General features: G+C 31.3%; 1 protein-coding gene across 4 annotated transcripts; it reads left to right on the top strand.

Annotated features, from left to right (window-relative positions):
- The first annotated feature begins 292 nt into the window (after positions 1 to 292).
- LOC143079030 (lariat debranching enzyme A-like) lies at positions 293 to 20,862 on the top strand. Of its 4 annotated transcripts, XM_076254142.1 has the most exons (10): positions 322 to 427; positions 4,951 to 5,040; positions 5,529 to 5,726; positions 6,359 to 6,483; positions 8,546 to 8,626; positions 10,829 to 10,914; positions 11,941 to 12,165; positions 12,712 to 12,786; positions 16,853 to 16,995; positions 19,605 to 20,862. In XM_076254142.1, exons 3-10 carry the CDS (start codon positions 5,530 to 5,532, stop codon positions 20,581 to 20,583), a joined length of 1,911 nt encoding a protein of 636 aa, XP_076110257.1. In that variant the 5' UTR covers positions 322 to 427; positions 4,951 to 5,040; position 5,529; the 3' UTR covers positions 20,584 to 20,862. The 4 variants fall into 4 exon arrangements, with proteins under 4 accessions (XP_076110258.1, XP_076110256.1, XP_076110257.1 ...); XM_076254143.1 differs by lacking the exon at positions 4,951 to 5,040 and having other exon boundaries at positions 293 to 376; XM_076254141.1 differs by lacking the exon at positions 4,951 to 5,040 and having other exon boundaries at positions 312 to 427.
- The last annotated feature ends 618 nt before the right edge of the window (positions 20,863 to 21,480 follow it).

Raw genomic sequence — 21,480 nt, 5'->3', positions numbered from 1 at the left:
TCGATGCAACCCGTTTTTTGCTATGATCAAGAATTTGTATACATGGTATAGTTAACTATGCAAACCAATTGGTGGGAATTAAAATATATTTAGATTTTTTCAATCAATACCATGATAATATACTTACTGATACATTTAAATAAGATTGTTTTTAGATACTGCAGTTAATCTACATATTTCAATGTATTTTTTTATATATATCTGCCATAACCATTAACCATCATTAATCTATAAAAAAAAATGTAAAAAAAAACTTGAAATGAATCGCATCCCCCACTTCCGGAAAATACACCAGACTTACTCCTGAATTTGTTCGATTTTTATCATCATTGAACAGCTTCCTATAACTTTTGGGGGAATTTCGAAAAAGCAGCCAGCAAGTTTTAAGCATTTATTACACATGACATCACACTACAATTATAAACAAGTAATCTTTTTAATTTTATATACTATATTCCATACAAATTTTAAAGATATATGCCATATCTTTGATTATTTACAAAACTACGTCCTGCACGCCTTTCCAATAATTATTTTTACATTACTGTACACTGTAGTTTTATGAATGAGGGTATGAATGCCTTTTACTGTCAGAATTCAAAAATTAATTTTCGGGTACTTTTTATAGTGACAGATTAGTTTAAATTTTACTGTGATTTGTCAAAATATCCTTATTGTGATGTGTCATTCGATTCATCTCAAATAATACCTAATTTCTTGAATTGTGTCTCTCACTGGAAAAGATCTTCAATTTTGCACGCCTTAATGACTACTTTTACAATATTTAAGGTGCGCCTGTATCCCATCTCTATTAAAAGTTTCCAGCATTTTCATAATTGTCATTCTGTAGGGTAGTAAAAATGGAATTAATTTATGTTCAGTAAGAAGTACTACAGTATAAGTATGTAATCTTGATTCCCTTAGGAATGAGGGAGGATGACCATCCTATTAGATTTTGATTTCCTAAATATTTTGTGCAGTATAAAATCAAACTTTTCACCCATTCACTCAACATGTGTTGGAAGTGACAATGCCTATATTTTGGTCACATACACTGTCATAGTGATGGAAGTCGCATGACAGATTCATCTAAAATGAATTTTATTGGACAACCTTAAGCTTGGTTTACATCGGATCATGTGGGGGAGAAGAACATCAAAGCTTAAGGACATCATGGACATTGTGACGTAAAAATAAAATTTAATTTATGAAGATTTTTTGGACTACATCTACAATGTATACATTAATTGAAAGATCTTGTATCCCTGTGAGGAATACATGAATAGAAAAATAAGATGTTGTATGATTGTCATAAATTTGCCAATGAGACAACTGAACTCTACAAAAGACACTTACAAGCCTTCAAAAATGAGCTAAGCCTACACTGTATAGTCAGCTACATGTATTATTTAAAAGGTTCCAAAGTGACAAATATAAAACAATTCAATCATGTCAATGGAGAAGACAGCTTTTGGGGTCAACCTATTCTGTCTTTACTTCCCCTGTACATCTCAATGGAAAAGCAATAAACATTGATAAAGAGTCAGTTGAAGAACCAACATATGAATTTGTAAACTTAGAGTAATATATAATGTGTTCTTTTTAAATTTGGCTATGAACTTAAATATATACGTGCCAGTGCAGATAAAAACAGTATATATTGGTGGGTTAATTTGTTGTCCACCCAAGTTCTGGGATAATGGACAAACCATAAATGTACTAACAAAATGTTGTATTATAAGACATGGTTGAACACAAGTTAGCATAATCTTTGTAATAAATATACAATGTACCAGTACAGTTGTGGCTAGTTTACTTGTAGCCTTATGAAATGTTCCATAACTGAGAGAAATACTGTAAACAGGGAAATTTTTGTGGCAGTTTTATTTTCCCTATTTTCGTGGTAAGGCTTGAAAGCGAACATTAAACGATAGCGAAAATTCCTAGGAAATTATATTCATAAGATGAAGACCATATAAGTATTCGAATAGGATATGTAGATCACCAGGCTTAAATTAAAATATTGTTTGTTTGCAGTTTACCGACCGACCCTTGAAAATCCTCCCGACTGTGAAAATTTTATTGCTTTAAATTTGAAGAAATTTTTTTTAATACTTCTATTGACGCGATCCGGAACTTTGGGTCCTTTCCGGAAATGATTTAAAGTCTGGGTCAATTACGCATTTCAAATTCGATTTTTCTTAGCTTCCCGTCAAGCGTTCGTGTGACCATTTAATGATAAAGCGCATGGAAATTGTTTACAGGTATCCATGAAGTCACGGTTGAGTACTTTACGCTGTCGTCTCGTGTCAATTTTAAGACAAAATAACAAACAAACAAGTTTATTAGTAAACTGTTTATACAGATTCAGGCACATGTAATGATGTGTGATGATATCATTGACGATGATGCAGCGGATATTCATAACTGACACGATAACCATTCTGTCTCAAACAAATCGGGTACATAATGTGTGGAGCCTGACTTTATGAAACCAACTTCAGTGGTTAAATAATTCGACAACAGCTTGAAGTATGGCATATTTTCTACATTACAAATCGTTGTGAAGACGACAAAGATGAAACCACTCCTCCGTGACTTAAATCCACAGGGGCTTGTTACAATTGCCGGGTTTACTATCCATACGAACCCTTAAAAAACACGTGGTTTTTTAGGGGTTCGTATGGATAGTAAACCCGGCAATTGTAACAAGCCCCTGTGTTTAATCTTCATGGATATCTGTAAACACGCCTGTACGGTACAGTAAAAGTTATGTAAACTTCAACGTGTTGAAGGCGGTCATTATATAGTAGAAGTAGAAGTAGAAGAGAAGGGCTCATATGAAATGTTAATGGATATAGATCATGCCAAATCAATAAGAAGCAACCCTAACTACACAAAGATGTAGAGAAAATGAATGGTTAGCTTGAAAAATAAATATACTCTCTCTATATTAAATCTATCTTCGATTGCAATGAGTATGCTCCTTTAGGATAAGGGGGGCTACCCCACTCATTGCAATTATTCTCTTTCTTACAATATTAAATTATACCCAAACTGTGTGGCCTGTGTGAAGTCAATTAAAACATGTCCTTAGGAGCTATGCTGCCATTTTTTGTTATGCATTAAAAACATTTCAGTACAGACCATTTACTTTTAATGGGGTGCTTTGGATTTCACCCCAAACTTTAGATTTCTTTGGTTTTCATTAAAGCCTGGCAAAAATATAACCTTATCACATATAATTAAATATTGTTAGAAATATGAAAACAGTCGAATGTCTTAATACTTTTTTTTCAAGTTGCCTTTTTTTTCAATTGAGGAAGATTCAATGGTTATGTTTATTTTTATTAAATATACACTCTTTAATACATTGTCTTATAAGTCTTTAATATCTACATTTTTCTGATGAAAATACTCTACTCATGAAAACATTCTAGTCAAGAAGCATACATGTCTGAATATATTTCTTTAAAACAGTTCTAGTCATAATGACATTCCTTGTTTATAAGTGTTCCAGTATTAAATAATTATACCATATTTTATGTCATAAATTGGATAATGACACTATGTTAAAGTTTCAGTTTTGGTTAAAAAGTTTTTTATCTGAAAATGCCTGTTCAATTGATGTTGGTTTTCAGCATGTCCAGTGTTTGTTGTTTTAAAATGTTTTTTTTTTCTTCACAAGAAACTTGGTTTAGTGTAACTGCTTGTTTAAACTGTATTTTGGCTGATAAAATAAAATATTTTTCCTACCTACCGACCCTTCAGTCTGAAGGTACAGTCGGAAAACTGCAAACAAACATATTTTTAAGGTTGGCCCCATCTCAAGCAAGCGGTCATTACGGATATTGTTATGTAAACAACACTCCTTACAAATATGTTAATGACACCTGTCAATCAGTTATAAAACACTAAAAAGTATTACTCGTTGATTCTGCTACACAGATAAAACAGATCAAACGATAGAATAATTAGCATTAATCCTAGCAGCATTTAATTCACTCTTAAAATAAATAGGTCTTCTTTTCTATTATAGTGTATGTGTTTTTACAAACAGATAAGACAACTTTTAATTTGAATTGATTTATGAATTTTGAACAGCATTATACTACTGTTGCCTTTATTTAACAGTCATGACAGAAATTACCGGAAAACAAAAGATTTCTGATTGATTTTATCACTTGATTTACTATACATGTAAAGCTGTTCACTTTCTATATCCCTTATATAAAAAATATTTATATAGGCCAAAGGAAAATCCTGAATTCAAAACAGCGCGAATTAAGATTGTGTCCATAAAACACGCGAAATAAAGAAGGCTTGGAAATTTCCTGGTTTACAGTTGTTCGGATCTATTGAATAATGCTATCTTTAACCAATTCATGCAATTACCCTAAATGAATATTTTATTGTAAACAAGTGAACAAATTGGCTGCTTGAAGTTGTCACAGTTTCACAGATATCTGTGTGCTATGAGGTTGGTCTTGACTCATAATCATCAATATCCAATAGACTAGGCAGTAGTTCATTCCAGTGTGTAATGGGTCTTATGGAGAAGCTATTTTTTTGTTGTTCAGTACTTGATCATATTCTAACAAATTGTCTTTGATGCTACTGTCATGACTGTATCGTCATCAAGATTTCTGGAATTGCATTATTGGGATTGCAATTACACATTATACAGTTTGTTGATCATGTTGATTACATTGTGAAAAAAAGATATTTTGTATTTGATGTATTTTTCTCTTCTGTAATTGTTGTAGTTCATGTAGTTCATGTTGTTTCAGGTTCTCTAATAAGGATGTAACTGTTCATTAGTCTTGAGAATATTCATGCCTGATGAATCTGGCTTCTTCTTTGAACCATTTCAAGTTATTGTATGTCATGTATGTTGGGTCACCGACATTAACTTACTGAAAACATAACAAAGAGATATATTTTGTACAGGGTTTCAAATTAGCAGTGCTCTGAGGACTTGTGGTCTAGGATCTTCTGTTTAACAAATGTTTAAGAGATTGAACCTGTCGAAAACTATAGGTAAAAAGCTACGTTCTATTCCTTTTCTTCATACAATTTAAATCATATCAATGAATAAATACTGTTCATGGAAAATCAATCTGTTATAAGAGGAGACTTAAATGGGTTGATAAATTTATTTCACTTTTGATTTATTATTTTGTCACATGACTACTAACCATTGCTAACACATGAAAAGACGACAACATATATCTAATACATCATGCACATAAAGAAGACATCGGGCAGTTTCCAATATTTATATAATGGTAACTTTCTCACCAAATAGTGATCAATTTTATTTAAATGATAAATAAGTTAGAAGAAAAAGGCTATGAACATGATGAATGAAATAGCAATTTCTTTACAATATTGGATCCAAATGGATAATATATTCTAGAGTATTATTCTCACAGTAAGAAATATTGTAGGATTTATTTATCACAGAAAAAAGGATATAAACATACTATTATATTACAAATGTACATGTATTTAAATTTTTTTTTCAGGATGAAGATTGCAGTAGAAGGTTGTTGCCATGGAGAATTAGACAAGATTTATGAAACAATAGAATTGCTTGAACAGAAGAACAATATTAAGGTTGATTTGCTGCTCATGTGTGGAGATTTTCAAGCTGTTAGAAATAAAAGTGATATGCAATGTATGGCTGTACCACAAAAATATCAGGAAATTAAAACATTTTACAAGTAATAAACATTTTAAAACAAATACTGGTGTTAACGTACATACATGTACAACTTCAGAATTCTTGAAATTTAGAAGCAAAGTGATTTGTTTTGAGTAAAATACATTGTACATGCATGTACTTATATGTTCATGAAAATACATTGAACATGCAGATTTAATTGATTAGAAGGTTCTGCATACTAAAAATATTTATATGAAATTTAAAGAGATCAGACAACCTAAGATCAGCTGATTTAAACAAGGGGAAAGGCTCACAATTACTTCAAAATCACATGTAGTCATGGAAGAATCAATTATTGCGGGGGGGGGGGGGGGGGGGGAATGGGGGCATTTAGACTTTTGAGAGGAGGAATTTTGATACTCATGAAGCTACATTTTGTACATTGGATTGCCTTGAAATTGTTATTTTGTCATTCATTTGTCATTTGTCATTGCTGGTATGATAGTTTATGTCAGCATTATGTTGAATAAGTTACATGTTACATATCTTTCTATACATTTTGTACTTTCGAAAGCTATCCTGTTGTTTGTTAAAATTGATATTGTTATCACTATTGTCATGATTGTTAAAAGAGGAATCATATGTTTATTTTACAAAAAACAAAATAGAATTCGTTTTTTATATTAACAGGTATTATTCTGGAGAGAAGAAAGCCCCTATTTTAACCATATTTGTTGGTGGCAACCATGAAGCATCAAATTACTTACAGGAATTACCATATGGTGGATGGGTGGCTCCTAATATTTATTATATGGGTAAGGAGTTCATTCATCACATACGTATAATAATTTCAATATGGCGAGTTGTGAGTAATTGGGTGGTATTTAATTTGTTTGCTTTTAAAACTATTTGAACTGCAGCTCAACATTTGAAAAAAAGTTGTATATACAATGTATATATCTTGCATTTATACTTCCAGAGATTTGTCACATATTGTGCACTCACTGCAATATTCCTGGATTGATTTTCTCAAAACTCTCTGTTATTGTTGAGCTTGATATCCATTTAAATATTTTCTACTAGAGTAGAAGTTTTTCATTGACAGATTTAGGTTTTTTTGTCTTGCCTTGACGGGAGTCAAAAAGCAAGAAATAGGTATGCTGTTTCCGGCGCCATCAACAATGTATTAGTTTGTGATTAGGTCTAGTTTATGGTGAACCACAAGTGGTAGGTCAATCATATTTGGTATGCAGTTGTATAAGCATTGTCACATCTCCTTTCCATAGAAATTATATGGCCCTGCCCCCTCAGTCATTGTCTATTGACTTCAAAACTTTTGCTTATTTTACATATATATTAGTTTGTGATTAGGTCAGTTTATGGGGAACCACAAGTGGTAGATCAATGATATTTGATATGTAGTTGTGTAAGCATCTGCATATCTCATTTCCATGGAGATAATTAGGCTCCGCCCCCATAGTCATGGTCTATTGACTTTGAAAAAATTTCTTAGTAATCAAGTTTTAGTTTGTGATTAGGTCAATTCAAGGGGACGCATTAGTGGTACAGGTAGGCCAATGTTAATTGGTATTCAGTTGTATAATCACTGGCACACCTCATTTCCATGGAGAATATTTGACCTCAACCCTCAGTCACAGTAATGACTTTGAAACTTATCTTAGTTTACATGTTTTAGTTGGTGATTAGATCAGTTTAAGATGATCTGCTAATGTTAAGTCAAGGATATTTGGTATGCAAATTTATTGGCAATTGCAAGTATTGTTTCCATGGAGATTATATAGCCCCACCCCCTCTTATTGACTTTGAAACTTTTCTATAGTTTACTAATTAATGTTTGTATTTAGATTTGGGAACAACTTATGATAATTCAATGGTCATGATGGTATTTAGTATGCAGTTGTATAAGCATTGGCACATCTCATTTACATGGAGATTGTTTAACCATTTAACTCAGTCATGGTTCATTGACTTTGAATATTTTCATAACTAAACTTGTGTAAGATGTTAAAGTATTTCTATTTTGATTTCAACATTTGCATAATCAAAATTACAAAAAGGCGAGACATATCTCTGTGATAACAGTTTATTTTACTTACAATTCAATAACCTCAGTTTGCTTGGATTGATTTACTGAAAACTTTACATAATTATTCAAATAAGTGAATAAAACAAAACATTTCTTATTTGTCATTCCAGAGTTGTAGATCTTTAACCATTAGATGCATAAAAGGCATTTTTAAATATCATAAACCAGCTCTAGTATCCTAAAATCAAATTACTACAAACTTAATACTGTTGTAAGAATTGGTGAATATAAGGCTGCTTTTGATTTTGAAAATTTTCTAGGTTGTTATTTTAGAGTCATGAGAGTTTTAACAGTCATATTTTACATGTTTGAAGCATAAGGATATCCTAATGCATATATCATGTATATTTTTCAGAACCATTTTTTTTTGCTTCTGATTAAATGACATCAAAACATAACATTTTATTTCTTGCAACAATATTTCTATGTGCATAATTATGGCATAGCATGCAATCATTGCACATCCATAAAACAAACATTTTCTTATTTGCTATAACATGTCATTTTAAACAAAAGTCTTAGAACAGATTTTTGTAAAAATATGCTCTTAAGTGTTTCTGAAATATAAAGGATATGCAAATACTGTCTGCTACAACATATCATGGTGTTATTTGAGTTGGAAGAGCTATAAACACTGGCTATTCTAGTCTTTAAACTTACTTTATCTGTTTGTGTTATTACAGGATATGCAGATTTTATCTAAGAAGGAGGAGTTAGAATAGCTGGCTGTTCTGGTCTTTAAACTTGCTTTATTTTTTTTTCTGTTACAGGATATGCGGGTGTTATCCAAGTAGGAGGAGTTAGAATAGCTGGCTGTTCTGGTATCTATAAAGGCCATAATGCACATAAAGGTAAACTTGTCTACATTGTTATATTTCTAAAAGTTAAAATTTTCCTTGAATCAAATAGAATGTGTCAAGATTTCTGTTGTATTTGCTGTTAATGTCAACTCATCCCTCCATAAAAGCTGCATATCTTTAGATTCGATCAATACTTATTAAAAGTGCAGCTCAAACAAGAAGAATAAAAAGGAAATTGGCTGAACAGAATTTGAAGCAAACCAACCAGCTCACCTTTGGAAGCATTGAGCATCATTGGCCAAAGCTTTCATATTATGAAGATTGAGATATATGCAATAGTTTAGGGGTCACTGGCTCACGAATATACTGTCCATACAAATATCGGATTTTAAGGTATCATACTTGCCAACTTTTGAAAGTGCCCATGGGGGTTTTAGTGCGCGAAAACAATTTCAAAGGTTACCATAGTTACAATACTTTGCGACGACTATTTGGCGCGTGCTGTTTTATGGTCTAGAAAAAGTGTCATATTTGTAAGATGAGCTTACATGCCTTTTTCTTAAGTTTATTTTTATTTGCATGATTCTAGTTATTATATATCAGTAGAAAAGATGAACATGTGGCTGCAAGACCAGGAATTAATTTCATGTGTAAGGATATTAAATAATTGTTGACTTTTCCAATTTAAAATTATGCACAAAGAAGGACCTTTATCAGGTTGGGAACAACACCTAGGGGTAACCCCTAAATGTAAAGACATTAAAAACCACTTTTTTCTTTAAGTAAAAATGAGCACATATTTGAAGAAACTTTTCCCAAAGAACTATACATCTATGATATGATATATGATATATCTGGTATTATATGGTCAACACATGTTCAAGAATTTTGATATGTTCTTGGCCTTATAACTTCTTTATTTTTCAAAATAATTGGACCCTTCATTTAGAAAAGTTGTTTTAAATATAATGTTAGAATTTCCCATTTTTAAGTTAAAAAATCTACATTTAATGATTTTTTTATTTTATTTTTTACAAGAGTAAAATGACCCCTTGACTAACTTGAAGTCCCTCATTTAAAAGATTCCTCATGTGGGGGGTTTTTGTTTTGTCCATGGAAAAAATAAAGAATAGTACATTGTACTTTAATTAATTTGGTAATTTAATTGAACACATAAATTTATAACATTTGTTACATCAAGTGTAATATCAATAAATTAGTGAATAAACTACTATTTATTATCTTTATGGTAGTACTGCATCATTCAAGTTTGTCAATCCGTCATGCTTTTATTCTTATTCTTATGTAAGAACCTCCTTGCAGGTGAAAAACCATTTGCCATGTTCACGATTTTAACAAACAGAGGAATACAACACAAGTTAAAAATCTAGGATGTTAGAATATTCTTGAGAGAAAACTTTTTTGATTGGCTGATTAATTTGATCATGAGAAACATAGAATTTGATTGGCTGAACACAATTGTATTCCATTAGACACAGATCAAAATCGGGAACAATCATATTTTTCGTGTAGATTTTCACAAAATCGTGTTTTAGAGGGTTTTTCACGATCACGATCGTGCAATCGTGTCAAAGGGTCAAAATCGTGTAGTACACGCCTAAATCGTGAAAGTTGGCAGGTATGAGGTATACAATACCTAATTGGGATAATCAAATCATAAGCATTGCAAATGAGACATATCATGATTACAAGCCAAAATCATCTCTTCATAACTGATTTTGCTAATATCAGTGGCTGATCCAGAACTTTTCATAAAAGAGGGGATAGGAGAGGGTCCACTGTCTGACCCAAGGAGGGGGGAGGCACTTCAGTCATGCTTCAGTGATTCTCTATATTATCAACCAAACTTTTCCCACAATAGGGGGGAAAGGGGGCAAGGCCTCCCTGGATCCACCTATGACTATACTAACAGGTAAAAAGTGATAGCACTGATAGGTGAAAATATTTTAACTGGATCAAAAGTAGAGAATTTACATTAAAGTATGGAGGATCGTTCATCAACAGTCTAATTGAAATCAAACCACTCAGCGCTCTCATTTCCTGATATATCATATGTATTAACAATAGCAAGTGAGTGGTTTGATTTTAATCTGACTGGTTTGTCAAGTTATTAGTATGGGTGTTACAAGGAGAATTGATATCAGAAAGCTGTATTTAAAGGATATTTAAAAATTAAACACACAGTTAGTATAAGATATCAATATATTTTGAGAGAACATTTTACAATTCCAGGACATTATGAACACCCACCATACAATGAAGATGCCAAGAGATCAGCATATCATGTTAGAGCTTTGGAAATATTTAGACTGAAGCAGGTAAGACAATACAAAAATAAGAAATTGAAAGACACACGAAAATTATGGTTTGAATAGAAAGACAATATTGATATAAATCTTTTTAGTCCAATGAACCAAAGTTTTAAGCTGGTACTGAAAACAAGGAAATTGTTGTGGCAGTTTTGGTTAGAGTGAAATACTTTTAAAATAAAACTTCCACAAATGTTTAAAGGAAAACCTTTTTATTTATGCCCGTTTACAGGACATATTATGGTATACCCTCTGTCAATTGGTTGTCAACATGTTGGACAACAACTGAAAACATCTTTCATCAATTTGCATGAAACTTTGGTGAATTGTTTTTATCTGTTGACATGAGCTCCTTTTTTGTTTTTTATAAATTTTAGATATTTTTTTTTCTTGTTATGGGGTTTTATTTATTAAAAAAGTTTGATTTTCCAGTTTTCAGACAATAACTCGAAAATGCTTTCAACAATTTGCAAGAAACATTGGTGAATTGTCTATATCTATTGATGTAAGCTCTTTTTTCTCTATTATAAATTTCAGATTTTATGTTTATAAGTTATTGGATTTTAATCATAAAAAGGGGTGATTTTTCAGTTTTCTGACAATATCTTTTAAAGTGCTTTGAGCAGTTTTCATTAAAACTTTGGTGACTTATTATATCTATTAAGATAACCTCCTTTTATTTTTTCATAAATTTCTAATTTGACATTGAGAAGTTATTCAACTTTATTCTTTGATAAAGTGATTGGAGTATCGTGCGCTCATGACGCAGCTGTGTATTAATTATGATTAATGTATAAACAGACAAACATTTTGGAATTATTTTTGTTTTCACAGATACTTTTATTTGAAGATGAGTGAACTATTTAAAATCAATTCCTTAATTTATAATGGCACAAACATAGCTTCTGTTAGCAAAAGAGATGGCTTCAACTTTTCCAAGTTGATTATGGTAATGAAAATAAAAATGTATTTTGCTAATGCATAACCTAAATCTTATCATTTTTATGCACTAATTTTTTATACTATAAAATATAGTTAACAAGACCTGTTAAGATATTTGTATCCCATGACTGGCCTAGAAACATTTGGAAGTATGGTGATGTTCATGAGCTGTTAAAGAGGAAACCAGATTTTCAGAAGGACATAGATGATGGCAGACTAGGGAATCCTTTCCATGAGGAATTGTTGTATTACTTAAAGCCAGAATACTGGTTTGCTGCCCATCTACACATCAAGTTTCCAGCAGCAGTCCAACATGAGGCAAGTTCCAGTACGCACATCTGTCAACCCTTGATTTTCTGATTTGTAAAAGGTCCTTCATACAAAATTGTTATCTTTAGCTGAAATTTTGAAGCAAATGTTTGCTTTTCGATATTAAATAAGTTCTAAAATATAAATTAAGACGATGTGGTGTGTTCTCAAATAGAACAACACTCCATAAAAAAACTTACAACTTAGAAACTATATGTCACCTTATAACCTTCTGACAAGGAGCAAAGTCAATACTGCAGTGCAAACTATGAATGGACCTGAAATGTGAAATTTAAAATAAATCAAATGAGAAAACTAACAGCTTTAATTTTGAAAAAAAAAATTATGATAAACAGCAACAAACAACAATCTCTGTATTACAGCCTTTTGGCTTGTGACAGACACATACTTGTGAAACAGAATGTGGACGTTAAACACACAAGCAGGAGACCAACCCTGGGACAGTTATATATCTATATCTCAGGGGGAGCACCAGTACAAAATATTCTTTAAATATTGAAATATTAAAAAGTATATATTTGAATTTTATTTCAGTCCTCAGATGGTCAGTCAAAGGTAACAAAGTTCCTATCACTGGACAAATGTCTGCCAAGACGCAAATTTTTACAGGTATATTTTTCTTCCTTTGTTATATATATGTTACAGTAAATAGGTGAAATTAGGAATTACACGTAATTACTAAACATTTCAGTAAATACCTGTAATTACTAGCCAATTTAGTAATTACATGTATTTACTAGTTGTTTCAGTGATTACTGGTAATTACTGATTTTTTTGGTCATTTTTACAGCTATTTACTAACTTGATGTTTTTGTTTTAAAATTGAAAAAAACATAACTCAAGATACCAAATAAGAAAGTAAAGGGGTAGAGATTTTAAGGGAGCTTACTTGGGGATGTAGGAATAGAAGGCACATCAAAAGTGCATACTCATTAGTGTTTGTGAATTGAAACTGGAAAATGGTTGTTTTATAGGTCTTAAAACTCCATAAATATATGCATGCAAGACAATGATATCAATTCAAAATTGATTTTCATAATTTTGTTAAACTAAATTCTCAATCATGCACTGTGGTTTAAAACTTTAAAATAACTTTCTCCAAATATCTTGGATTTCTATCAAACTTGGACGGCTAGAAGCTAAATGTTTATGATCATAAGATAATATCTGAAAGTAACGATTGTAAAAAATCCTTTTTTCCCTATATTACTTATAAACATGATAAATAGACTAGTTTTTTCCATAGTAATCATAACATACACTCTGCAGTTAAAGTTTTTAATTAGTTATCAAAAGTACCAGGATTATAATTTTATACGCCAGACGCGCGTTTCATCTTCATAAGACTCATCAGTGACGCTCAGATCAAAATAGTTAAAAACCCAAATAAATACAAAGTTGAAGAGCATTGAGGACCCAAAATTCCAAAAAGGTTGTGCCAAATACGGCTAAGGTAATCTACTCCTGGGTAAGAAAATCCTTAGTTTTTCGAAAAATTCAAAGTTTTGTAAACAGAAAATTTATAAAAATGACCATATAATAGATATTCATGTCAACACCGAAGTGCTGACTACTGGGCTGGTGATACCCTTGGGGACGAACATTAGATTTTATAAACCATCCTTGATTTTTACCCAATTTTGACAGAAGCTTCTTATAGTACTAGTCAAAAGATAGTATCTAGAGGAAAATTTTAATATTTTTTCCTTAATTTTGTTGAGCCTGCGATTAACAGCAAAAGTAGGCGAGACTATTTGTTCTGCAAAACCCTTACAATTTTAATAGCTCAATACATCGATAACCCATCTTCAGCTAGGTGTTGAATTGAAGGTCACATGAATACAATCATATTCAATGAGGTCCAAATATTCACTCGCAAGTGCACAACTCATTAACCTTGTTTCTCAGCTAATTTAACAAAATAGAACTAGATTGGCTACTAACAGTGAATTATAATTTCACTATATCATTTTTACAAATGATTTAACAAAAAAAAAAATATCTCGAAGCTAATGCACATAACAGTTCATTCCAGTTCTTAACCTTCACAACGTTATCTGATCTTTATAAGGTAATAAGTCTAAATATTCTTGCTGAAATTGGTCAAACATTATCTGTATAATGCTCAACTTTAACCATTTTGGATTCAAACTAAAGTTTATACCCTGATTTAACCAAATATTTGAAAGTCTATATTTATTCAAGATATTATGAATACAAATCAACCATTCAATATTTTAAGAGTACTAACTGATCTTCTAGTAAGTATTACCATAACTTTTGATCATCTGACCATAACACAACATTGTTTTAGCAGTCAGTAAATAGGTGTAAAAACTCATTTTAAAATTAGTAATTACTGGTAATAACTGGGCCGTTTCAGGAATTACTTGTATTAACTAAGTGCACTGGGAATTACCTGTAATTCCTAAATTTTAGTAATTACATGTAATTCCTAATTTCACCTATTTACTGTAACACACATATATATATAGAGGTACTTGATACTTTTTCTATGGTTATGTTAGTTTTTAAATAACAATGACAGTACACATTGATATTTAGAAACTTTGACAACTATAACTTGTGTATTCTGATATTTCTCCACTCTCAACAGTTAAATTTTAATTATTTAAAAAGCTCTGCAAGCCTTGCACTTAAAAAATTAAAATTTAAGTGTCTTGAGTGGAGAAATATCATAACACACTTGTTACTGTTCTGGAATCTATATATAATAAGAATTTCTGTTTGTGATAATTGAAAAAAACTCATTTGAATGGAAGAAGTCCATACTTTTTTTTATGCCCCATTTACGGGCATTATGTTTTCTGGTGTGTGCATCCGTTTGTTTTTCCTTCCATTTGTTCGTTCATTCGTCCTTTTATCTGTTCCTCTTCAGGTTAAAGTTTTTGGTCGAGGTAGTTTTTGGTGAAGTTGACGTCCAATCAACTTTAAACTTAGTAAATATGTTCCCTATGATATGATCTTTCTAATTTTAATGCCAAATTGGAGATGTTATCCCATTTTCACGGTCCACTGAACATAGAAAATGATAGTGCAGATGTTGCATCCGTGTACTTGGGACACATTCTTGTTAATAAATATAACATAGCCTTCTCTGTTATGGAACATTTCTTTAGTGATTAAAATTACAACAGACATACTTTAAAAGTGTATAACACCTGTGGTGCTTTTCCATAATTTCATACAAATGACTATTCCAAATACAATACTGTAGCTCCACAAACTATAAAAGACTTTGAATTTTCTTGGAGTTTAATTTTTTTGTTATTTTACTTTAGGTATTCAATTTTATGACTTAGTGTTACCGGTATTCACATTTGAAGTGTTAATAAGGCTCAAAATCAAATTTACCATGTTTTTATTTTAGATAATATATTAAGATATAAAAAAGAAGGTGTGGTATGATTGCCAATGAGACAACTCTCCACAAGAGACCAAATGACACAGATATTAACAACTATATGTCACTGTATGACCTTCAACAATGAGCAAAGCCTATAACAGAAAGTCACCTATAAAAGGCCCTGAAATGTCAAATGTAAAACAATTCAAACGAGAAAACTAACAGCCTAATTTATGTACAAAAAAATCAGCGAAAAACAAAAATGTAAGTTGTAACACATCAATAAACAACAACCACAGAATTACAGGGTCCTGACTTGGAACAAGCACATGCATACAATGACATTGTTTATCATCTTAATTACGTGTTATAGCAGTCAGGGGACTTACTTAAACAAGTGATTTTCTAAATCACTGATTCAAGTAACATTATTTCCATAAAGGTTGGAAGTTAGAGTTGTCTTTCTTTAATAATCACCTATTTAAGTAGTACAAATTAATCACTAACATTAGTGTAGCTTTAAATATAGAATACTAATGATCCAGGGACTAATTATGTTTCTAAACTTATCAGAACCAACATCTGTGTTGTCTAGGATGACCAGGTCATTTTAGGTGATGACCATGTACTGAATCTAGGATAATGACATAAAAATCACTTGTTTAAGTATCAGACCTCAATTTCCTTCCCAAAAATCACTTCTTTAAGTATCATTCTTTTAATAACCCCCACTAATTTCAACACCCCCGAACAGTGAAATTTTTATCGCGAACAGTAGAATTTTATTACATAATCTGAAAGATGAAACCTTGAACTTCACAGGAAAAATACTCCCACTGCTGTGAAAAATCTTTTAAGAAAGTATCAGTTCTTTAAGTAAAGCCATTATTATAGCATTTTTTCAACTAAAATAGAATTTTCAGGTAAATGATAGCATCAAAGGCATAAAACTTGCTACTAAAAAGAAGCAAAAAGTTCATATTTTTTAATTTTACTAATCAAAAGATGTTATTTAAACCTATGTGTTTAAAATTTTGAAAAAAACTACAAAATCCCAATTTGTGACAAAACCTCGTATTTGCTACTCAAATAAGTGATATAAAAATCACTTATTTCAGTAAGTCCCCTGACTGTATAGAGTTTATTTGTCTTTGTTAATAATTAACCTTTACTGTTTAGTCAAATTTTGTTATATCATTTTGGCGCATCTCTGTACTTATACATCCCACCATTGTATTTTTGCATACATGCTTTGCCTTTTACAAAAACTTCAAGCTTACTTTTTTTGTTATTTTTTCTTTGCAACAGGTACTTGACGTACCACATGACAGTGATAAACCAATCAATATAGAGCTGGATGCTGAGTGGTTGGCAATTCTTAAATCTACAAATCATCTTCTCAATTTGAAAAGAGCTGATAAATATTTACCTGGCCCAGGTGGCAGAGAAAGGTTGTTGCGTATTTCCTTTAGATATAGATTGATAATTCTCAATGTCATTAGAGCTGCGTTGGATAGAAATAGACCTTACACAAATGAATATCAAAACATCTGTTTACTTATTTTGGGTTGAGAAAATAATCTATGCACTGTCTTTACTATTTGAAAATTGAAACGATATAAGAACCCTACAAAACAGACTAAAGTTCATGTTTTATTTCATATCGGAATATTCCAAAATCCACCAAACACTTATACATGTACATATATATGTGCTCTTGCAAAAGGATAATTTCTATCCATCACAACTCATTTCATGTTCTATGACATTTTACATCAACAATTGTTGTATACAGTACAACAGTACCTTGCGTATTCAAACCCCATGTTTTGATTTTGAGTGATTTAAGTTTAATTTTGTCTATGTATCTGTGTCTGACTAAGCAACTTTGAGAATGTAAAGAACATTACAGTGTAACATACTGTGGATTCATTATTATTCGTTTGAGACAAATTTTCATGTTAACTATGAAATTCAAAGTTCAACAAATAACACATTTTATTGTCGAGCCTTCGACTTTAGTCGAAAAAGCGAGACTAAGCGATCCTACATTCCGTCGTCGGCGGCGGCGTCAACAAATATTCACTCTTTGGTTAAAGTTTTTGAAATTTTAATAACTTTCTTAATAAACTATACTGGATTTCTACCAAACTTTGACAGAAGCTTGTTTATGATCATAAGGTAGTATCCAAAAGTAAATTTTGTAAAAATAAAATTCCATTTTTTCCGTATTTTACTATAAATGGACTTAGTTTTTTCTGCGAGGAAACAAAACATTCACTCTGTAGTTAAAGTTTTTAGAATTTTAATAACTTTCTCAAACTATCCTTGGTTTGTACTAAACTTGCACAGAAGCTTGTTTATGATCATAAGATAATATCCAGAAGTAAATTTTGAAAAAATAAAATTCCATTTTTTCCATATTTTACTTATAAATGGACTTAGTTTTTTCTGCGGAGAAACATTACATTCACTCTGTGGTTAAAGTTTTTAGAACTTTCTTAAACTATCCTGGGTTTGTACCAAATTTGGACAGAAGCTTGTTTATGATCATAAGATAGTATCCAGAAGTAAATTTTGTAAATAAATAAATCCATTTTTTCCATATTTTACTTTTAAATGGACTTAGTTTTTCTCCAGGGAACCATTACATTCACTCTGTGGTTAAAGTTTTAAAAATTTTAATAACTTTCTTAAACTATCCTGGGTTTGTACCAAACTTGGACAGAAGCTTATTTATGATCATAATATTGTATCCAGAAGTAAAGTTTGTAAAAAGATTACTCAGTTTTTTCTGTAATTTACTTTTAAATGGACTTAGATTTTCTTGCAATCATAAAATAGTACATGTAACAAGAGGAATATTTTTATTGATTTTTTCCCTCATTGTTGTTGAGTCTGCAATTTACAGCAAAAATAGGCGAGACACTGGGTTCCGCGGAACCCTTACAAATTTTATAGTCTTGTATGTAGATTTCGCCCAAAACCTTGAAAATAAATATCCACGAACATGGACATGATGGAAGATTTCCTTAATCCACAAAAATCTGTTCACAAAAAAAATAATTAATCCACAGTATAATATTACACAAATAGACAGCATTTTAATCACCATGACCTGTATTTTGACTTAGGCAAAGAAATGTGCAATGAAAGAGGATGTCATATATATGTCATTGGGACAGCAACCACACAACAGAAAAAAAGACCTCAACATACAGAGTTCACTGTACTGTATGAAAAATTATAATCTCTCTTCCATTCTTTGCAAATCTCCATTATGACAATACACTTTTACTATTCAATCAAAACCAATATAACATTTGAGTTTAATTAAATGGTAAGATAATAAGGAGATGTGGAATGATTGACAATGAGACAAATATCCACCGAAGTCCAAATGACATGAAATGTAAGCAACAATTGTGTTATAAATTTTTTCAGTTTGTTGAATATATAGGGCTGCATAAACCCTAAAACTGACTTTCTCCTGATAAGCAAAGTGAGCACCAGTTTGTACAAGGGCAATTTATGCATAATGCAGGAAATTTAGCAAATGTTCTGTTTTTTAAGCAACTATTTCTGTAGGAAGATATTTGCTTGTTTTATGAATCCTTTGCTCATAATAATCCCTATTGTAGCATAAAAATGGATAATGTATGACTTGTCCAAAACACTGAATAAATCCACACTACGCTCCCAAATGCTCAGTTTTTAAGAATTTAATGCTTCTTTCTGTAATTTTATTGGGGTATATATTAAACAAATTATGTACGAGTTTAGTGTTTTTAAAATCTATATTGTTATATCATTCTTTCATAGCACGTCCAACCTTGTAGTGGGAAACACGTGCAGTCATTCATAACTTAATTTTGGAAAGCCCAATGACTGTTGCCATCCAATCAAAAAAATACAGATTCTTATGAAGCAAACATGTAATGTAATTTATAAGTATTCTTTCAACTAGTGTTGTCATGAATAAATATGTGAAAACTAATGTTAATTTTTCTAATATGTAATAAAGAAAGAAAAGTTTTATATGTTTTTGTTTAATTTACAGGTGGAATTTCAATGTAACAAATGAAGAGATGAATTCAATCATTGAAGATTTTGGAGGTTCATTAACCATACCAGATAACTTTGAAAAAAGTGTAGATGTATATAATCCATCGGAGAGAAATCCACCCACTCCACAAACTATGACTAATTCACAGACCACCCTACTGTGTACAATGTTAGATCTAACTGATCCCAATGCTGTGTTCCTCGGTAAAGATTCTAAGTACGACACAAGTATGGACGGTAATGTAGACCAGAATGTCAGCAGTGATAATGATGAAGATGATGATGTCGACGATGATACAGAATATGAAAGTTTTGTCGCTGATAGCGATCAGAGTTTAAGTATTTTATCGTCAAGTAATGCAGATGATAGCATCATGTCTTTGGGCGTATCGGTAAATGTCTCTGTAGATGAAAAAGACAACCCCGCCAAAAGTCAAAACGACTCAGAAGAAGACAGCGATGAAGAGTTTAAAGCAATTATGCAAAAGCAAAAACTAGAACAATCTATTGATAAATCTACCTCACCATCAAAAAGTTCGACAAGTCAGTCAGATCTAGACGATACAGATTCAGAATTACAAGAAATTACTGCTGAACAAAAAGCTAAAAGACAATTACAGCTTACCAGTGATAGAGGACATGTTGAATTAGCTTTACCGGGAAGTGATGACGAAGAACTTGCAAGTCTAATTGCTGAGCAGAAAAAGTTTCAAACTGTTCCAGATATTTCAGTTGAGGAGACTCCGTCATTAGTTTCTGAAGACACAATACCATTGTCACAATCTAGTCCTGCAAGTAGTGGCGAGAGAAGTGATTCTGAGGTTGTAAGAGGTACTAGTGGACTTGTATTAGGTGAAGATAAGGAGGGGAGAAAGAGAAGTGATGGGTCTGAGAGTGAAGAGAGTCCACAGTCAAAAAAAATAAGAGTAAAGAGAAATCAAAGTCTGTATGAATCTGGTAGTGAGATGGAGTAATTTGGATACTGGGGATTCTATTATTTTCTGTCAATACTAAGTTTTGTGGATTGAGAAAAAATAGTCTTTGAGTGGATATATGATTTTGTTATTGTTCTGTCAAGATCTGCATACAAGACTAGAAAATATTTCCTTTGTTGAATATTTGAATTCATGTCAACCTGTACATTTGAAATCCGGAAAATTGGTATCTAATGAATAATTATTGATCCACAGAACCATTTCCTTGAGTACTAAGCTATGTCATAATGGAAATGAATAAAAAGAGATATAGTTTCAGTCTGCATTGATAAAAAAGTGCCATTTTTTTGGTTTTTGGGCGTAGGTATGATTATCGATTTATTTTGACTACTTGATCATGTTGATTTAAAGGGGCACTAGCGACAAGATATATAAAAAATCTAAAGTAAGATTTTTTTTTTGTTCAATCAATAATGAAAGTGAAATAATGAAATAATAATTCGCTTTTAGCAGCCAAAATGGTTCTTTTTTGTTAAATTAAGCTAAGAAACATTGATAATTAATTATTCACTTGCAAGTGAGTAACTCAACCTCATTAAATCCATATTCATGTGAACTTCAATTTAACCCCCTAGCTAGAGATTGACAACGCATGCTTTGTACATGTACTGGTTATTTAAAGAAAAAGAATGTCAACAATGAAAGTAAAACTACAATAAATCATTTGATTACTGATTCCATCCACATAAAATCATTCTTATACGGTAAAAACAATGAGAAACATATATTTTCAATCTAAAAAATAAAATAAAACAGACCTAAAAAAATCCAATTGCGCCGATTGGTTTTATCTATTCATATCTTTATTTATGTTTACATCGCTTATATGGTCATCTGAGGTCAAATCGATAGTTAATTAGATGGCGTCTGGACTAA

The sequence above is a fragment of the Mytilus galloprovincialis genome, chromosome 6 (genome assembly GCF_965363235.1).
Source record: "Mytilus galloprovincialis chromosome 6, xbMytGall1.hap1.1, whole genome shotgun sequence".
Lineage (NCBI taxonomy): Eukaryota > Metazoa > Mollusca > Bivalvia > Mytilida > Mytilidae > Mytilus > Mytilus galloprovincialis.
Note: the sequence above shows the minus strand (reverse complement) of the source record. Positions and strands in the feature narration are given on the sequence as shown.

Excerpts from the sequence above, each read along its gene's own strand:
- LOC143079030 (XM_076254143.1), top strand. The coding sequence starts at position 5,530 with ATGAAGATTGCAGTAGAAGGTTGTTGCCATGGAGAATTAGACAAGATT. Across the intron at positions 6,484-8,545 it reads TCCTAATATTTATTATATGG|GATATGCGGGTGTTATCCAA; the intron begins GTAAGGAGTTCA and ends TTTCTGTTACAG. Across the intron at positions 16,996-19,604 it reads GGCCCAGGTGGCAGAGAAAG|GTGGAATTTCAATGTAACAA; the intron begins GTTGTTGCGTAT and ends TTTAATTTACAG.